The sequence below is a fragment of the Pongo abelii genome, chromosome 17 (assembly GCF_028885655.2).
Source record: "Pongo abelii isolate AG06213 chromosome 17, NHGRI_mPonAbe1-v2.0_pri, whole genome shotgun sequence".
Taxonomy (NCBI): domain Eukaryota; kingdom Metazoa; phylum Chordata; class Mammalia; order Primates; family Hominidae; genus Pongo; species Pongo abelii.
This window is the reverse complement of record NC_072002.2, coordinates 78,601,280-78,622,253: the sequence shown is the minus strand read 5'-3', so window position 1 is coordinate 78,622,253 and position 20,974 is coordinate 78,601,280. Positions and strand designations below refer to the sequence as shown.

Below are 20,974 nucleotides of genomic sequence, written 5' to 3'. Positions count from 1 at the left end.
CTACAGGCGCCTGCCACCGCACCCGGCTAATTTTTTGTATTTTTAGTAGAGACAGGGTTTCACCGTGTTAGCCAGGATGGTCTCGATCTCCTGACCTCGTGATCCGCCCGCCTCGGCCTCCCAAAGTGCTGGGATTACAGGCGTAAGCCACTGCACAAAGAGTAGTTTTAAGTAGTCCATGGCCTAGAAAGGTTGATACATGCAAGAGGTTGATACATGCAAGATGTCAGCAAGGAATAAAGACAGCAGTGGGGAGGGACAGGATAGTTATATAGATGTTGCTATTCTCTACCACTTCCAAGAAACTCAGGCCAGATATAGTGGCTCATGCCTGTAATCCCAGCACTTTGGGCGGCTGATGTGGGCAGATCACCTGAGGTCAAGAGTTTGAGACCAGCCTGGCCAACATAGCAGATCCCCATCTCTACTAAAAATACAAAAAAAAAAAAAAAAAAAATTAGCAGGACGTGGTGGCACATGCCTGTAATCCCAGCTACTTGGGAAGCTGAGGCAGGAGAATCGCTTGAACCCGAGACACAGAGGTTGCAGTGAGCCGAGATTGCGCCAGTGCACTCCATCCCAGGCAACAGAGCTAGACTTTGTCTAAAAGAAAGAGAGAGAGAGAGAGAGGGAAGCTCTAGAAGAGCTAGAAGCCACTAAGCATTTATACTTTTTTAAAAAGTCCAACTAGTATGTCATGTTGATCTCCTTCTAAGACTTGTCTATGTCCTTAAAAAAAATACATAAAACTTAAGTGACATAAAAAATAAAATTTGGCCAGGCAAGATGGCTCATGCCTGTAGTTCCAGCAATTCGGGAGGCTGAAGCAAGAGGATCACTTGAGCCCAGGGGTTAAGACCAACCTGGGCAACATAGAGAGACCCTTTCTCAACAACAAAAAAAATAGCTGGGCATAGTGGCATGCACTTGTGGTCACAGCTACTCAGGAAGCTGAGGTGGGATTATTGCTTGAGCCCAGAATGTGTTGCCTGCCATGGACACCCCTAAATGGGCTGACTGCTCCTCCATTCCATTTACAGCTCAGCATCCCTACCAATAGACACGTTCTCTTCTGTTTGGAAGCCTATCAGTCTAATGAACCTGAATATGTGGATTAATTGGGTAAAAAGTTGAACTTTGGAAATGGTGATGATATTTTCAGGACATCTGAGAACATAAGAAGTAGCAATGAGAAACAAAACCATCTTTGTATTGCTCAGTAGAAGGACACAAGCCTTTGTTCAGATAATGGATTTAACAAGATTCAGGTCCTTCTAACGAAGGCAGTTTCACTTACCTTATGAAAGCCATACACTTTTTCAGCAAAAAGACCATTCACAATGCTGAGATCATAATCCTTGTGGGATGCATTTATATCAGAAAAAACTCTTTTCAGTTGAGACTGGAGCCCTGACTGTTATTAAAAAGATGTATAAAAATTTATTTTTGGACTGCAAAGATATGCATAATCTCACTTACACATAAAATAAAACATGAAAATTATACCACAAAAGAATTTTTTTAAATACTATAAAAACAGCAAAGAAGGCCACATACATCTGTCTTACCCTGTCTCAAAATAGTGTCTGTGATCAAATGAAATAATTTACTAAATACTTGGACTTAAAATTGTTAACAGAAGATAATGATTTTGCATAACATATATATTAATTAATTTTACCAATGTAAGTTGTCTATGAATATACAAAGAAAAAGGCAAAACATTTAACTTCATCCTTTCTTGCCCAAATATGGCCAATATGCAAATAAAATATTACTAAAGTAATAAATAACAAGTAAATTATCAAAAATTTTACTTGAAAAATTCACAATCTGGAAATCTGAATAAAGCATTTTTTTTGCTTTGAAAGGATAGTTCCACATTCTCCAACCTCCATCTCTTGGGCTTAAGCTAACCTCCCACCATAGCCCCCCCAAGTAGCTGGGACTATAAGCTAATTTTTGTATATTTTGCGGAGATGGGGTTTTGCCATTTTGCCCAGGCTGGTCTCGAACTCCTGGGTTCCAGTGATCCACCCGCCTCAGCCTTCCAAAGTTCTGGTATTATAGGCGTGAGCCCCTGCACCTGGCTCACCTTCTCTTTTTCTAAACGAACATATTGTCTTTACCTGACTATTAGAAGAGTTTCCATATCCTGAGGCAGTGTTAACATGAAGCAACTGTAAACAGGGCACAAGGAAAGCAATCATTAGAATCAGAGGTTACGAGAACAGTTTGCAAGAGGTTTTAAAAATCAAAATATTCTTTCCCAATAAATGTGTCTAATTGCCGTTCCAAGTTCATTAGTGTCTTAGAGCAGATTCTCCCCATGACTCTGAATGCACATCAACAGGCATACTTGGTTTTAATTTTTATTGCATTTTCTTTCTTTACCACAACTTGATTTTCTCTTAGGCTTACTAGGATTTTGGAATTTGTGTCAATTTACATAAATGCTATGGTGATATTGCTTCCAATTAAATCATGCTTGTCTGGTAGTCAGTCCACGCACGGATATTAATGCCTCAGTGCACAGCTCTCCCAGTCTGACACTGAATGAAAAGCATATTTCAGCAGCGGAACTCTACAGTTTTCAATATAGTCAGTGAAATGTGACCACCATCTTCACTATACAATGGTGTAACTCAGAATACCTGTGGACTGGCCAGGTGTGGTGGCTCACACCTGTAATCTCAGCACTTTGGGAGGCCAAGGCGGGCAGGTCACGAGGTCAGGAGATCGAGACCATCCTGGCTAACACGGTGAAACCCTGTCTCTACCAAAAACACAAAAAATTAGCTGGGTGTGGTGGCGGGCGCCTGTAGTCCCAGCTACTCAGGAGGCTGAGGCAGGAGAGTGGTGTGAACCCGGGAGGTGGAGCTTGCAGTGAGCCGAGATAGCACCACTGCACTCCAGCCTGGGCAACAGAGCAAGACTCCGTCTCAAAAAAAATAAAAATAAAAATACCTGCGGACTATTTTGTGATTTATGGAATGAATAAGCCTCTTTCTGAAGTGACTGGGCAGCTATAATTTTAACATTTGGGCCAATACAAATTAGGTCATCAATTCATGTGTTAATTTAATATTTATTAAGTTTTACTTACCAGATTTTCTCTTAATTTTGTAATTTTGGAATCATGGAACCTATCAACATTTCCTACCAATGATTATTCCTAAATTTCTTGAAATGTCATTTTATGTAAAAAAGCACTGTTTTACTTAAATAGGCTCTAAAACTCTATGTCATCACCATTTTAAAAAAATATTTGTTTTTGTTATTCTTTAAATTCTGGGATACATGCGCAGAATGTGCAGGTTTTTTACATAGGTATACACGTGCCATGGTGGTTTGCTGCACCCATTAACCCATCATCTACATTAGGTATTTCTCCTAATGTTATCCCCTCCCTAGCCCCTCCCAACCCACTGACAGGCCCCGGTGTATGATGTACCCCTCCCTGTGTCCATGTGTTCTCATTGTTCAACTCCCACTTACGAGTGAGAATATACAGTGTTTGGTTTTCTGTTCCTGTGTTAGTTTGCTGAGAATGATGGTTTCCAGCTTCATCCATGTCCCTGCAAAGGACAAGAACTCATCCTTTTTTTACGGCTGCATAGTATTCCATAGTGTATATGTGCCACATTTTCTTTATCCAATCTATCATTGCTGGGCATTTGGGTTGGTTCCAAGTCTTTGCTATTGTGAATAGCACTGCAATAAACATACGCGTGCATGTGTCTTTATAGTAGAATGATTTATAATCCTTTGGGTATATACCCAGTAATGGGATGGCTGGGTCAAATCCATATGAACACTTAAAAGTCTTTCTTTCTCCCCTTCCCTCCCTACCCCATGTTTTACAGAGTTTTCAACATGTAGAACTTCCCCTAACTTTCAGCTTATTGAGAATACAAACTCATAATTAGAATTTGTACTATCTCTAATATTTGATATTATCCCTTATATTTCTGTCTTATTGTTTATAACTACACATTGTCTCACACAAAGGAGGCACTATACAAATTGAGTTAAGGTAGTCATTTGTACCGACCAAATTTAAAAACTATATTTTGTGTATCAGGCATAATTTTGACCATATTAGTCTGATAGAGGATTTTTCTCATAGCAGTGTATATACAGAATAGCAGTGATTAAATGCTTCCTCCCCAAAGCTGACTGTTTTTAACTAACCCCACCATCATTGTTGTCATCAACCTCACCGTGGTGGCTTCTGACAAAAGAAGAGAACTTTTCAGCACTTGCCCCCTCTGCTCCTTTAATTCAAAATTATTTTACGGAGGTTTATAAAATTTAAAATGTGTTGAATTTGGGGATTTTTATGTTAAGTGGGCTTAGTTTAAAGAAAAATTTGTTAAATTCATAATGTAATAAAACTGGAAAGCTTAATATTTTTCAGTTTAGAAACGTCCATACTTACAATAAAGTTCAATAAGTCATTGCTGTTATTAAGTTGTAGTTTTGATCACCTAATTATTTGCAAGTGATTTTTATTTCAATAGTGACTATGCATGGCATGTTTTCACCTATGGAAAAATTCAAAATCCAAAATTTTGAACTAGAACCTGCAGTGACTGAGTGACAGAGACCCTTGAACAGTTCTGATTCAACAGCCCATGGGAACATCAGCATTTGATTTATAGAAGAGCTTTCTTAGTCTTTAGATAAACTGTCACTGTGAGCATATGGTACTGAAGGACCTGTCTTATCAGTCTACAAGAACATTTATGCATGTTATGATAAAGAAAAGATGATGAAAACGTAAGAAGTCTTTTAATCTTTAACGTTTCACTGTATTTTGAGAATCTTGCATCTTTGCAACATCTCTACTTGAAAATAGAATAAGCTCTTGGCCAACATAAATTTTCAATGCCTTTAAAAATATGGCAGTTATCTCTTCCCAATTGAGAGAAAGAATTCAGAGAGAGAATATGCTGGGTACTCTGTATCTTTAAACAATCCTGCCTCAGTTTTTTAGTCAATTTTATTGCGGCTGCGACTTCATTGGTGAACAGTGGCGAACAGTGGGTTTGGTCACTTGTCACTAGGAAAGGAAGGTTCAACAGGGACCTTCCACTCCATGGAATTATTTATTTGGACTACTATAAGAAAGGAAATAAAAGCATGTATCTTTATACTTTGGACTACATCATTATAATTGTTTCATCCTATGTCAGAAAATAGATGAACTTTGTCTCTCAGGGCTCCCAAAATGAAAAGTTTCAAATGAAAGTCATTACTGTCCATCATCTCAGTATAAGATGGAGAGAGAGATGAGCAGTGGCCGGCTTGAACTTAGGTGGTCCCTTTGTATCCTTTTTTCCTAAAATGAGGGGTCAGGAGTTGATGGGACCAGCTCGCTAATCTTTGAAACAGTTCAAGGTGAAAAGTTTAACCAGTGAAGGCTGAGAACATATTGGAAATCATATTTGATTATGACATAATGTCTTGAGCAAAATGTAAATGGCTATGTACATTTATATGGTATAGAATATAATTTGACTGATGTCTGCTCTTCAAAGTTTTAAACCTTCTACTTATTACAATCATACATCACTTAACTACGTGGATTCTTTCTGAGAAATGTATTGTTAAGTGATTTTGTCATTGTGTGAATGTTACAGTGTGTACTTCCACAAACCTACATGGTATAGCCTATTGCTCCCAAATACAAACCTGTATAGCATGTTACTGTACTGAATACTGTAGGTAGTTGTAACACTATGGTAAATATCTGTGTATTAAATACATCTAAGAATAGAAAAGGTATAGTAATAAAACTGTATAAAAGATGAAAACTGGTAAAACAGTATAGGCACTTCCCATGAATGGCACTTGCAAGACAGGAAGTAGCACTGGGTGAGTCAGCGAGTGAGTAATGAGTGAGTGTGAAGGCCTAGGATGTTACTGTATACCGCTGTAGACTTCACAAGCACTGTACACTTATGCTACAATTACATTTATAAAGAATATTTTTGTCTTCAATAATAAGTTAACTTTAGCTTACTTTAACTTTTTTACTTTATAAACTTCTTATTTTTAAAAAACATTTTGATTCTTCTGTAACAACACTAGGCTTAAAACACAAAGACATCCTACAACTGCACAATTATATTTTTTCTTTATATTCTTATCCTATGAGTTGTATTTATTTAATTTTTTAACTTTTTAAACTTTTTTGTGAATAAGTAAGACATAAACACTTTAGCCTAGGCCTACACAGAGTCGGGATTGTCAACATCATTGACTTTTTCCTTCACATCTTGTCCCACTGACAGGTCTTCGGAGCATTAACACGCATGGCACCATCATCTCCTATGATAACAGTGCCTCCTTCTGGAATCACTCCTGAAGGGTCTGTCTGAGGCTGTTTCACAGCTTTTATTTTTCCTAAGTAGAAGGAGTACACTTTAAAATAACTACTAAAAGTATAGTATTGTAAATGCATAAATCAGTAATAGTCACCATTATCAAGCATTACGTACTTACATCATTGTATGTGTTGGGCTTTTATACAACTGGTAGTCCAGTAGGTTGGCTTATGCTAGCATCACTACAAACACATGAGTAATGCATTTCGCTATGATATTATGATGGCTGCAACATCACTAGACAATAGTAATATCTCAGTTTCATTATAATTTGACGGTACTGCCCTCATATATGTGGTGCATCATAGACCAAAATGTCATTATGTGGACTGTGACTGTACCTTGTAAAAAGAACCTAGTAATTCATGCAAAGCCTTGCAGAGAAAGGAATCTCCCCTTCTCATTGGCCAAAATTTCTCTTAAGACAGACTGTAACTTTTTAACAACTCCCTGCAATTCTTTTTCTTTTTTGTTTTTGTTTTTTTTTTAATAGTCCTAAAGCTACCATTGGAAAGAATTATTTAGGAATATATGCATGGAACAAAAATATAAAATACCATGTTAAAGTGATTCAAACATACTAACATCTTTTCTGAGATAATGCTTGTGGCATCCAGGCAATAATTTTAAAATTATATGACTATCCAGAAGTCATTCTCCTTAACTTTTTGAATAAAGTTTTAATAAGTTTAAATATTTAATATCATTCTTTGATCTTGACTAATATTACTCTCTTTTGATATGAATTTGGTTGATTTTCTGATATTCCTAATTGAATCTTAGTAAACAGAAGGGTCAAATATTGAAATGATACATATCTGTTTTTTTCTTTACAAAAATCCAAGAAATTGTAGATTCAACAGTAAAACTACCATGACTAAAGATGCATAATGATGCTACAGGTGGAGCATCCTAATCCAAAATCCAAAATGCTCCAAATTCTGAAATTTTAACATGACACAAGTAGAAAATTCCATACATGACCTCATGTGATGTGTCATGGTCAAAACTTTGTTTCATTAATAAAAAGATTTAAAATGTAGTATAAAATTACCTTCATGCTATATGTATAGATTGTATATGAAACATAAATAAATTTCATGTTTATACCTGGGTCTTATCCCATCTCACCTATAAAGAAACATGCTGAAAACTAAAAAAAATCCCAAATGGGAAAAAATCCAAAATCCAAAACACTTGGTCCCAGGCATTTTGGATAAGGGATATTCAACCTACAGCAAATATTTATAAGTGATAAATATTAGATAAAACTTGAAAGGTCTTGTTTATCACAATTCTTCCTCTTGTTACTTTTCTTATCTAATTCTTTGGTGTTTCTATCTGAAATACAAAGTGTGCTATACTTTCATGTTCCCTCATGTGTTTATGTAGGGAAATCAGAATTTTTCTTTCTGATAAATGGTTAATGAATTCAGATGATGGCAATGAGGAAAATCATGGGTCTATACAGTCTAAGCAATTTCGGGACATTTGGATTAAGGATTTTTTTTAAACAAAGGATACTATGAATCATCCTTTGGCTTCTACCTGTATATTCATGCCAAATTATAAAACTATTATTTCGTCTTAGAGAGAGGTAGAATACGTAATATATTATAGTGATTACTTTTAAATGCTTTTTGTAAAGCTCGGTTGCATTTTAGAAAATTCAAATTTGTACAACTTTTAAATAATATTGTAATCCAAACATAACTTTAGAAAAATATATATATGTGGGTGTGTATATGTATATATTTCATAATGTATTTCAATGGAAACGTCTTGCGAGAGAGAAGGAAGTCCAAACATATGGCTCTCATACACATGTAATCCAAACGTGTGTAATCCAAACTATATATAATATATAAAATAATGCATTTCAAAGGAAATGTGTGGGTGTGTGTGTGTGTATATATATATATATATAAAGCATTTCAATGGAAATGTCTTGTAAGAGAAGAGAGGAGTAAGTAGCTTACGAAATAGGAAAATCACTTTTTAATACTTTTATATTCAAACACTATAAGAAAGAACAACATTATTAGATCTAAATGAAAAAAAAAACACAAAAAAAACAAAAAACAACAACAAAAAAAACCATGAGTCTGAACCCATGACTTTGTCAGTAAATATGCTTTTCCAGCTCTTTCACTCAAATGGTGAGCAGGCTTCATGGCACTTCAACTGCATTGAACCTCAAGCACACTGATTCTTGACTTTAATCAAGTGAACATATATATTTACTCTATACTATATATTTAATAGAGTAAATGAGCCAGAGTTTCATGAGGAATAGCTGAGCTCCTTTTGGAGCTAAGATAACTCAAGATAAGCCCAGAACGTCTTGTCAGAAAGCAAAAATATTTTAAAGTTATTGGGAAGGATTGTTTAAAAAGATTGGGTTAAAGAGATATCTACTGGCCAAGCTATGACACTTTGAGCATCAAAAAGAAAAAGAAACACAGATCCATGGGAATGCTTAAAAGAGAAACACAGATGGAAGCCATAAATTGAGCCGGGATTCATTTAAAATAGAAATGTGTGATTTATGGTGACGAGGGTCGAGTGTAGTAATGAGAAACCAACCGAAGCAGGGGAGAAGCTGAAAATTAATTTCCTAGAAGACATTTACAGAGGATTAAAAATGTGTGCAGATAAATTAGATGAATGTTTTTGTGTCTGTAGTTGCCTTTTCTCCTCTTACATATTTTTTCATGCAAGATCATAATAGTAAGAGTTATAAAAAGTCACACATGAGAGTAATTGATGAGGCAGTAAAGAGTACAGAGCAAACTCCAGCAGAACAGCAGCTCTCTCAGTTCACCATGAATCATGAGCTGTTGACCCTGGCTCACCAGGCATGAGGTGCGGGGCAAGGAGACCTCAGAAGGTATACCAGACAGGAGCTGAAAGATTGCTCCTGACATGAAAGCACACAGTAGGTAAGAGCTGTGTGTCTTCTGTTGCATTAAAATCAAGCTTTAGTCATAGGCATGGTGCCTGCACATCATTGTCTAACACATTGAACAGTGACAACTGTAAGGTGTTTTTCTTTATTCGTTTTGTCATCAAATCAGCATCCTTCATGCACAGGTGAGGACACTAGTGCCCACAGAGATGAAATGATTTTCCCAAGGTCACAACTTCGACCCAGTCTTCTAACTCCCAGACCAAGGCTATGTTTCCATGATACCAAATCATCTCACTTGGTTCTGAAACATTATGCATTTTTATGAATGAATTTTTATTTGTTGAATGTTTTTCAAGGGCTTTATATTTATTTATCAAAATACTGACTTTAAAATACTGAAGCTTCACAGTGATGTACTTTGAGCTATATTTCAGTTTGGTGGCTTCAGAGCAGTTCTCAACTGGAGACTGATTTTGCTTTTGAGGGTATTCTTTGAAAATACCTGGAAATGTTTTTGGTTGTCATGATGGGGGAGGGGTATGCTGCTGGTAGTTGTTGATGAGAGGCCAGGGATGCCGCTAAATGATGCATAGGACAGCCCCTCACAACAAAGATTTCTCCAGCCGAAAATGTCAGTAGTGCCAAAGTTGAGAAGGCCAGTTGCAGAAGATCATCCTGAGTTTGAATCTCAGGTCCGCCATCTACCAGCACACAGTATGGTCACCCCTCCATAAAATCAGGATAATAATCCCACTTCAGTGTGTCAATGTGAATATCAAATAAGATCATATTCTTAGGGCTTATCCCAGATCCTGAACACTGATAAAGTTCTCAGCAGATAGCTGTCACTATCATCTCATTAAAGTGTGGTATCCTATGTACTAGGTTGTAAACCGCTCTAGCACTTGAAAAAAAAAACGGCAGTCTAAGACTCTGTAGTCGTTCTCTAGCAATTAATATTTACTGAGCTATTCAGATAAAGGAAGGAATTATTCTAGCTTAAATTATCTCCACAAATGGTTTTCCATATGAACTGAGGTATGACAGGTTACAACAGGCACCAGATTCCTCTGGCAAGCCCTTCTGAACTAAAATAATGGGAGGAATAGTGGGGCAAGAAGTGCGCACAGGGAGGTGGGGGCAGAAAGGGACGACATCAAGGCCTCTGCATGCAGCCTGGACCTGGCATCTCACCTGCTGTTGAGCTACTGAGTTTCAGTGGCAATTTTCTGAGAAGGGAGGGAAACCTTGACCATTCCACTTCCCTATAAAGTGCTCCCAGAGCTGTGTGCAAGGGTGTGTTAATAAGCACTCCCTGAAGGTGGCAGTGAAGGTGGTGATGATGACAATGTGAGGACTATTCAGGTAGGCTGCTATTATCTGGAATGTACTATGATGTTTTTGTGCCCAGGTGACCAGTGCTTAAACTGGGATGTCATTGGAATCTTCTTCTAACTCTCCTATCTCAACTGTATCTACTCAGGCAGTGGTTCTCAACCTTTCATGTGCACCTGGAGAGCTCATTAAAACCCAGAGTGCTGGGCCCAACACCCATAGTTTCTGATTCAGTACTTCTAGGGTAGAGCCCAAGCATTTGCATTTCTTTCTATTTCTTTCTCTCTCTTTTTTTGTTGTTTTGTTTTGTTTGTTCGTTTGTTTTCTGAGACGGAGTCTCGCTCTGTCGCCCAGGCTGGAGTGCAGTGGCGGTATCTCGGCTCACTGCAAGCTCTGCCTCCCGGGTTCACGCCATTCTCCTGCCTCAGCCTCCCGAGTAGCTGGGACTACAGGCGCCCGCCACGACGCCCGGCTAATTTTTTGTATTTTTAGTAGATACAGGGTTTCACCGTGTTAGCCAGGATGGTCTCGATCTCCTGACCTCGTGATCCGCCCGCCTCTGCCTCCCAAAGTGCTGGGATTACAGGCATGAGCCACCGCGCCCGGCCAGCATTTGCATTTCTAACAAGTTCTCCAGGCGATGCTGATGATCCTGGTCTGGGAAACACACTTTGAGAACCACTGCACTAAGGGAAAACATCAAAGCTGCAGTGCTTGGAATGTTTCTGCTGCCTCTTGGCTCAAAAACAAGTACTGCAAGCTGTGTGCTTTCTTCACACCCAAAGAGGGCCTCGTGGAGATGTGTGAAGATGTGACACCTTGTGCCTCATGATGACCTCCATTAACATGGGGACCACTGCAACGAAATGTTCTCGTGGGAAAAACAATTTGTCCTGATGATTAACTGCAAAAGCTGAGACTGACCTTATCAATCTGAGAGAGAGAGTCACCTTGAGCGCCCAAGCGGACCAGGGCCAGGGCAGCCAAGAGGCTCAGAGAGGAAAAGAACACATTTCCATTGCCTTGATTGTCATCCATCTCTCTGAACAGGTTGAAGCAAAACTCTGCATTTGCTGCAGCAAGGGAGGCCATTGTGAAATGGAGTGCAGCCTAGAGGACAATGAGAAAATGAAATTAGTTCCTGGTACATTTTCTAGGAATATTATATTTTTAGATTTATTTATTTTTTATAATTTAAAGCTTCATTTTTTCAGCCTTTGAGGTACCTATTGTAAATATTACAATATTAGATAGTGTATTTGAGGCACTACAGCCTTTGCTTTCTAAACCATCTGTAATTCAATACAACGTTAAATTTTTGAGGTTTAACACATCATTTTTAACTCACTCTCTCCATTATGGCCTCTGTAAATTCTTAGAACAATCATACATTCTATTTTTTTCAAAACTGTCCTAATTTTAAGTATTATGCGTCATTGATCCCATAAGTGTATTAATTTGTTTAAAACCATTTTCTGATTTTTTTGGAATGCAAAATGTGATTATGAGAGTATGTATCAAGAACATGTACAAGACTTTTCAACACATAGTCCTGTTTCTTCCTAGAGAACCCAGGGTGCAGTAACAAATTGGAGATTATCTTCAAATTCATGATGTTGTTTCTGAAATACAGAGGGCTGCCACCACCATGGAATTCTTCAGGGATCCACTTGGGCAATTTTTTTTTTTTTTTCAGAATTTCTCCACAATTCAAATTGATCTCAAAATCAAGGTTGGGGTTGTCTCAGACTAAATGAACTTACATGAGTTCTCCAAATTATTCCTCATGAATGTCCAATGATATTACATCTGATGGTGTGGCAGGTGCCAGGTGTTGCAGATGCCAGGAGTCAAAAACCCTTAGGGGACTTCATCCAAGTCTCAACCTTATTGCTAATAGTTGTGTGAACTGGGTCAAGTCTTTAATTTCTCTGAACTTCTGAGTTTCATCTTGTTCAGTGAGATGATCTATGTACAGGATCTAGCATAATGATTCTCAACAGAAAATCATGCTTCCTTGTACCTTTTGCCCCATAGGCATCTGGGGACTGGCATGTTGTGGGTGAGGAAGGGGGTCACAAGGAGAGAGATCCATGCAGTCTGAAAGAAGAACATTCTAAAATTGCCATTGTGTTGGCTTTGTCGCAGTTGCAAATACTTAAGACCTTTTAAAATTGTGAACGAAATTAAAATAAGTTTTTTAACTTTTATTACGTCGAATGGGAGTTTGAGTTAAAAAATTTAAAAAAAAAAAACTTTTCTAGTACAATGCATGATCCAGAGTAGACATTCAATGAATTGAAGCTGCTGCATTTACTATTCTCTGTGAAGTGGTAATAGCCTGTTCTGTCCTAAAAGACAGCAAACATTTCCAGAAAGAATGTCCCTGAGGGACCCATACTCTGTTCTTTGGAATTCCAAGCACAGAGAACACCACTGAGGCATGACACCCTACATGATGCTGTTTTTCAGGGTCAAATTCAGCTATCTAGAATTCGTTATAAGTCATACTCCTCAGTTACACCCTAGGCACATAAGGTGAGAAAATCGTTCACACCCCACATATCTTTACTCTAAGAAAGAACACCTATGTTCTTTCAAAAGTTACCCAGAAAAAAATGTATGTTGATTTTATATCTAATCCAAGTAATCCCGGGTAAAAAGTTGTGACAATTGTGATTAAAGCTACAGGAGAAACTCTTTGCAACAAAGGAGACGAGAAACAATGAAAGTTAGGGCTGGCTATACAGTATGCGAGTTGGCAGGAAAAGGGCAGCTTTATACAGTGAGTGATATTAGCAGTGCCAAAGGCCCTCAAATGTTTAAGGGATTCAAATCATATTTTAGACCTAAAAATAAGTATTCCTTCTAAAATATGAAAAAATAAGATCAAAATTAACAAGTTTACAATTAAATATATGAAAACAAAATCTATGTTGATTTTTCTATTTAATTTAGTATTCATAAGAATTTCATTAATTTTAGAAGGAAATTGTGTGCTAGATTCTCTCCATCCTAAAGAATTTCCAAGGCTTCATGCTGGTTGCTGAAAATCAGACAGTAGTAAATGAAATGAATTGTTCTTAGGAAAGTAACTTCGAAAGCAAAGTCATATTAATCCTTTCAAAGTATTTACAGTGAAAATTATATTTAATAGAAGATTGGGTGTATTTTAGTGTTTTCATAAAATGTGAGCTAGAGTTTTTAAAATAAGACCTGAAAGATTTTTTAATGATCCTGTTTAGAAACCTGCTTGCACAGGCCAATGGGGGTCTGGAAGCTATCATTTCCCAAAGTGCAAAAATATACTTTAAGATACATTTCTCTTTGTTCAAGTTCCAATTCTTCTTGTTTTACAAATTATGCCTTACTATTTTATCCTTTGGGGCAAAAAAAAAAATTTTATTTTTGAATAGTATTCTTTAATTACTTTCTAAGCACCAATCACACATTTTCATTTTCTAAAATTTCAGGCATCCTATTTCCATGGTAAATTATTGATGAAACTATAATCTTATTGAAGAAAAGAGAAGCTACACAAGCATGTATTCATTCAGGATACAGAGTACATAAACGTTTAGCTTAGGTAAGTTTTATGAGAGAAACCATACTAGAAAAAAAAATCACGACAGAGAAACATGAGCCAAGACATTCCTAGATAATTATAAATTCTCAAGTCATAACTCTTAAAATGATAGGTGATACTAAATAGTATATACTTAAACATTCTTGTACAGACATGTTCATGTATGCTTAAAATAAATACCAAAAAGTATGTTCCATTTCACATAATTATTTTTATTATCTTTCTCTATGCAGGTGCACTGTTTATGTTCCAGGAATAAAAGTAAGGTTTGTTTCTCCTCTCCTGATATAAAGTCTGATTCTCATTGGCAAATAAACAATTATATTTAAGACCGAGCTGATTGTTTTATAACCCCAAGTTTTCATCAGGTGACACATAAATAAAAATTAGCATGAGATCAAAACTGTGATTTTTCCTTTCCCTATAAATACTTTCAAAACAACTTAAATAGATAAAACATTAACAAAAATAAACTAAGTTCAGGCAAGCCACCAACAGCCACCAACAGCTACCAATTGACTTGAGTCCCAGTTAAATAACTAAGGAAATTGAAAAGGAAAACAACCACATTAAAGCTACCTAAAGAAGATGTCAGTGTGACACCACCCAGTATTTCATTGTCTGGACATGGCAATGCAGGAAAGTTCTTTTCAAATCATAAAAGAAGTTGGCTTTAGAGTCTGATTTTTCATTTTGCTAAAAATATACTATATTATTATGTTTCTTGCATAAATATTTTAGCTTAACAAACAAGAATGCAATTAATTTATAATTTTAAAGTTAACACAAATTAGCAAGTACTCATGGATGTTTTTACATCCCAAACTTCAGACTTGAGGGTCTAAAAGTCCATGGCAGCCTGAAGCCTATTTGATTCCTTATGGTCTATTTTAATCTGAGAACTTTTTTATCCCTTTCATCCTTTAGCCAATATATTATTTGCGTCAAAACAACAATAAAAATAGATATTTTCTCACTAAAGCTTCTTTTTAAAGTTTAATAAAAAGCAAAACGTCGTTTTTAAATAAAGCATAAGAAAATTCAGGCACAAAACACATTCAATAAAACATAAAGTTATGATACTATTTTATGGACCTAAACTTATTACACCTAACTGATAAATTATGTGCCTTAAATGCTTGATAAAAGTATTATCTAGTCTTAGGATACTTTTGCCTGTATATAGAAAATTAATTATAGTTCATGACACACTATTTTTTTAAAAAGCTTTTATATTTACTGAATTAGGATATACATATAGGAAAGAAATGAATAATCCCTTGAATGTGATTAATTTTTATTCTTATCAGTAAGTCAAATACGATGCTATACAGATACTACTGGAAGAAATATTTTAAAATCTTTGTATTTCTTTTAAAAACATAGTTTCAAATTTTGATAAACCTCTAATCAAATTAGTATATTATGCACTTAAAAGAGTTCAATTCTAATCTCAAAATCTGGTATATTCCAACCTATAATGCCTTAAATACAGGAAATATAGAATCTAGATTTGCGCATAATCCCTACTTATCTCTTCAAAGATGGAACACAGATTTTTCACCTGGCATCCGATTCCCATTCCATTCTCCCATGACACCACTTAAAAGTCATAGACAAGCTGTAAGGTGGAGAAGCAGACAACAGGACCATTATCCGATCTGGATGTTGTTTGATGAGTTTAATGTCTCAGACACAAAGTAACAAAGATTTATTTCTCTCTGTCTCTCTCTCTCTCTCTCTCTCTCTCTGTGTGTGTGTGTGTGTGTGTCTTTTTTCAAAGGATCTGGCCAGACTTTAAATTATGGACTTCAGAAATATTTACCTTACTGTCTTCATAGAGGAAGTTGGCCGCTGGTTGGGTGAGTCTGAAAGAGTTCCTTGCATTACTCTGAAATATAAAGCCTTTGACGCAGACACTCCCTACTTTTTTTTTTATGATGGCCATGATAGTTTTAAATAATGTCATTAAAATGAATACGTTCAGAGGCTTTATAGAGCAATTTAAAAGAAGTCTGTAGAATATTAGCTATAGCTCTAATTCGAAGCAGTCAAATAGATATTTTTAATGAATCAAATTTTAGCATGAAATGTTATTTCATTTGATATTTAATATCACATAGTATTTTTTATGTAGTAAATTTAGATATCCCTACATTAAGGCACAATTGGCACTTCTTACATGTGGAAATTTAGTTACTGATTTTTGTTATTGTTTATTTGATTCCTCCCTGCTCCGATTTTGGTATTTGATGAACATGACCAAGCCCCACCTGGAATAATTCATGTTCTGACATCTATAAATTCAACTGTCGTAGAGGAGTAGCACTGCAGTCCCAGAGAGGTGAAGAAAGCAAAGTGCTATAGAATAGAGTGGGCCTTTTCTCATCCATAAAATAAAAATTCACACCAACTACATTTTCATTAGTACACACACACATATATATATGTGTGTGCTGCTATGTATGTGTATAATCACTAACACGGTATTTATGCTGTATTTGGGGAACATTGTATTTAAGAGAGGTAGGTGAGCTGTCCCTCTCAGGAGAAGTAGGGTTGTACTTCACATAGTGTTTCTGACTTTATCTTACACACTATTTCCCACAAGTGTTTGCCCATACTGCCTTTATTTTCATTGTATGATTAATGCTAAAATTGAGTATGCTGACTGTTTGAAGCTCTCTAAGGTGAATATGCTATCAGAGAGAGAGATGCGTTAGAATATATTGAACACATGGAGAGGGATATCTACCCCCATCAGAAAAGAAATACATTAGTGATAGGAACTTAGAAACCAAACAAATGTCCAAAAAATGAGCAAATTTGATAATTATTAACTCCAGAGAAAGCTTACATTGTGAAAAGTATATCATAGTACACTTTATAGATCAACTGTGGATAAAATTATCATAGTCTTAATGATTTAAACCCCCCAGTCCTCGTTAGACGTCCATTGGGACCCACTTCTTCCCTTTGTCTATCAGAGCTTCTCACAGACCTTGGTTTATTTAGTATACCCAAAAACTATGCTTCATACCCAGACTTGGTCTTTCAATTCACACTATCTTAAGGCACACAAGAAGGTTTCTGACCACAAAACTCTACCCTCATCTTCTCAAGACTGTCTGAAATCACCACGGCAGTAGCCATCAGCTCCCATGCCACTGATAGAAGTAAGGTTTAGAAGGCAAATAAATCAGGTACGAAAGAATACACACAGTAAGATGCCCTTCATGAAAAGATCAAACCAGACAAAACTGTTTTTTAATGGATGCTTACATGGGTGGATAGACTAAGCCATGGATATAACTGCCTTAGTTACTCCTAGTAGGAGGGGAGGTTTTGTTGGTAAAAGAATGGGGAGGGAGGTTTTAGAGGTTCTGGCGATGTTCTATTATTAAATTGTATGCATCTATTGAATTCATCTTTATGTAGCCACATTATATTTCATTATTTTAAAACTCAACAACAACAAAAATAAAACATGAAGCCAAATGACCAAATGCCTCTGAGATAGGGTCATTGCATATTGTGTATAACTGATAATTGATCTATTCCTAATAGCAGGTTTTGATGGACAATGGGCTGGGAGACCAAGCTAAGGATACACAGGCATCTGTGAGGTAAAGAATAGGATGCAAAATAAGTCCGAGACTGACTGACATGGCCCAAGGAAGAGACCACGGGTCACAGTGTTCTCTCCAGCAGAATCCAAACCCAAGCACATTTGTGTATGGTAATACAAGCTGCCCCACCAGAAAAGCGTCCCTCCAAGGAGGCGACCTGGAGAGATTTCAGGCCTCTGAACATGATCATTGGCCATTTACATCTTCCTTGAGATTCGTTAGTGAACTTACCTCTTGCCTACAACAGAAGAGCAATAATGTAAATCAATAATTGGATATGCAAATCGACAATGTACTCACGCTAGCATCTGATACCCAGAAGCAGTGATGGGAATCTGGTCTCCTTTCTCTAGGTGATCGGTTCTCACTCACAAAGAAAATGTTTCCACACTTCTCAAGACTGTTGAGCCCTAGGTATTTTCCCCCATGCACTTAGGAAGGTGATGAAGGAGAGCTTCGAAGGAAGCCTGTTTTACCACTACCTAATGAACCAAAGTCAGCATTTCTAGGCAAAAATTTGTTCTAAAATTCTGAGAATTCAATTTTAAAGGCTGTCCAAAGGTGCAGCCTGCACTCTGCACAGGCAGCTGCTTATTGATGAGTAGACCTGGCTTTTGGGATGGCTTCCCTATGACTCAGAGCACAGCACTGTCTCTCAAGAATCTTACAAGCATTTAGGTTTTGAACCAGGTTTCAAAATAGTATCTGACTAAGGTGGTTGTTATGTAGTTCATTCAGTTTGTATGTGAGTCAGATCTGAGGAGGCAATATCCCCATCTCTGTTTCTTATAATGAGAATGGTTTTAACATAACCATAAAAACAAATTTCAGAATCAACAGTATCTGTCAGCCTGGGTCAAAACATACTCTTCTGTGAGAAACGCACAAATAGACTAACTAGACATCAAATCAACTAAGGCAAGACAGCAGTGACAACAGTGACTTGGTGAGTTTAGGGTGCCATTTTATTGCAACTTGCCACTCATCTTATAGCCTAATTTCCTTCAACCCTCTCTTGTGTAAATTTCCCTGGCATAATGACCTAAAATAGAATCTCACACAATGTTTTTTATCATTCTCCAATCTCAGATTTTCATCTGGACCTCTAACCTTTTTAGCTGGCTTCTCTTTGTACTGCTTCCCATCCTTCCCTCTTTTTCCCAATTTTCTCTGGCTTGGAATTTTCCAGAGAAACATTTGCCCTGTTAGTTATTGCACCTGGCTTCTCTAAATGCTTACCTGAACTGAGCAGCTTCAGATAGGAGCTGAAACTTGGTGTGTTCATTCATTCTTGTCATCCTGCCAGCCTCTCCTCCACCCTTCTGATCTGGCAATGGAAAGCCACGTCTGCACCACCCAGATCCTTCCTCCTATAATACAGGCTAGAGTTTGTTAAAGTGGGTTTGCACTTTGAAAAGTGGCCAGGTGTAGGGAAAGGTAGGTTGGGCCCAGTTGGTTGCCTACACCTTTGCCATCAGAACATGCCACACAGGGGCAAAAACACATTTCAGTTTCTGGCCCTAGCATCATGAGTTTGAGCTGTATGTTGCACCTACCTTCACCTACTATGCAGGGAAATGACTGCAAGTCTGGTCCTTCTGTCTGAGTGTTTTCAAAAGTACAGCCAACATTTATCCAAGTAACTGGGTTCTCTACTGTAAAAAGCTATTGGAATTAGAAGGTACCATCATCTTACAGTTGCTCGCCTCTCAATTTTGTGCAATTTTGCCTCTTTCCCAGGAAGAAGGGGGTCCTGTTAACTTACCCAAAATCGAATAGAGTAGTTATTGCTCACCTCCATGATTGTTTATGAGTAGTATAATCATAGAGAAAAGTAAAGTTGCAGATAATCCCTGAAATTTAATTTTGATTTAGCAGTTGTGGCGAACTTTCTGAAGGAGAAGGTTGTTGTTAATATGAAGAAAAAAAGTAAAATGAGCCTACAAATGGGTTCCCTGTTCTCCATATTCTAATTGCAGTGTTCATAGGCTGAATATTTTGAATCCCACATCCTTTCTATTTCTTACCTACTGAGGATATAAAGTACTTTCAAGTGGTGAAATGGTCAATAGGTAAAGGGCAAGGGACCCAAGTGACACACATACTGGATAATCTTCTTGGAATTACCAAGAGTCATCCATAATTAAGGCTCTATTCACCATTGTTTTCTTCTTCACATTAACTCAGACATCCCTCCCACTACTGTGTTTGCAACAGTTGATTTACAATTAACCAATCCCAAAGTGACATAAGTCTGAGAAGAAAGCAGTCATGTGGACTGGCGTGTTACATTAATTATTCTCCCTTGCCATACGATGATAATCCAAATTTCCATTGGCCTTGCCAGTTCGCGCATATAGATGAGGAAACATGAACTGTAATAACCTACATTTTACTGTCTCTTGTCCTCACTTACCCAGGGCTGAAGAGGGGTTTAAGGAAACTACTAGGGATTAATTCAGGGTTACACGAGGTGTCAGTAGAGAAGGCTGTGAACTCTGGTTACATAGAGCTCTGTAGTTAGGCTGAAGATTTAAGAATTCTCTGGTGACCGAATACTAATGACGACGGCATGGTAAGGGGTGCTAGATTTGGTGTAGTGCCCAGAAAATGGAAATGACCTGGGTATACTTGAGGTTCCAAATTAGGGATATTCTTTGCACATCCTAAAATATATAAACCTATTCCCTGGAAGCTGATGTCATTTGTGTTTTATTTGTTTGTTTGATATGTTTTTTGTTGGTCCAAATTCCAGACATTGAAATTTTTATATAAACTCTGTTTACCAAATCTAACCTTTCTAATCTATCTATTTATTTGAATAAAATCTTGTAGTAGCAAGTTCCATGGCTTAATTGCAGATTCTATCATGTGAATTAATTCTAAGTGATTGCATGTTAGGTCTATTTTTACTTCTTGATGTATTCTTTATCATTTTACTATGGGCAGGACATAAAGGAATTCAGTTGCTCTATGTCTCTTCTTTACATGTAAATATTTACCCTCTCTTCTCTTTTTGCTATAATTCCTCCTCCTTCTTCTGATTCTCTTTTACTTTTGAAATGAATAATCTCAGCTTTCACTTGGCAATAAATAACATGATATAATATTCTCCTCATGC

General features: G+C 37.0%; 1 protein-coding gene across 3 annotated transcripts in view; it reads right to left on the bottom strand.

Annotated features, from left to right (window-relative positions):
- The window catches only part of SERPINB7 (serpin family B member 7), a 47,060-nt gene that overhangs the window by 12,084 nt on the left and 14,002 nt on the right, over nucleotides 1-20,974 (bottom strand). The window contains exons 1-4 of one of the 3 annotated variants that reach the window (XM_024236178.3): nucleotides 18,154-18,283; nucleotides 11,563-11,748; nucleotides 2,130-2,180; nucleotides 1,298-1,414 (exon numbers count right to left, since the gene is read on the bottom strand). In XM_024236178.3, coding sequence (XP_024091946.3) covers nucleotides 1,298-1,414; nucleotides 2,130-2,180; nucleotides 11,563-11,730 — 336 coding nt within the window. In that variant the 5' untranslated portion in view covers nucleotides 11,731-11,748; nucleotides 18,154-18,283. Of the gene's footprint in view, nucleotides 1-1,297; nucleotides 1,415-2,129; nucleotides 2,181-11,562; nucleotides 11,749-16,049; nucleotides 16,095-18,153; nucleotides 18,284-20,974 lie in introns of those variants that run through there. The other 2 variants (XM_002828287.6, XM_024236177.3) reach the window with 2 other exon arrangements.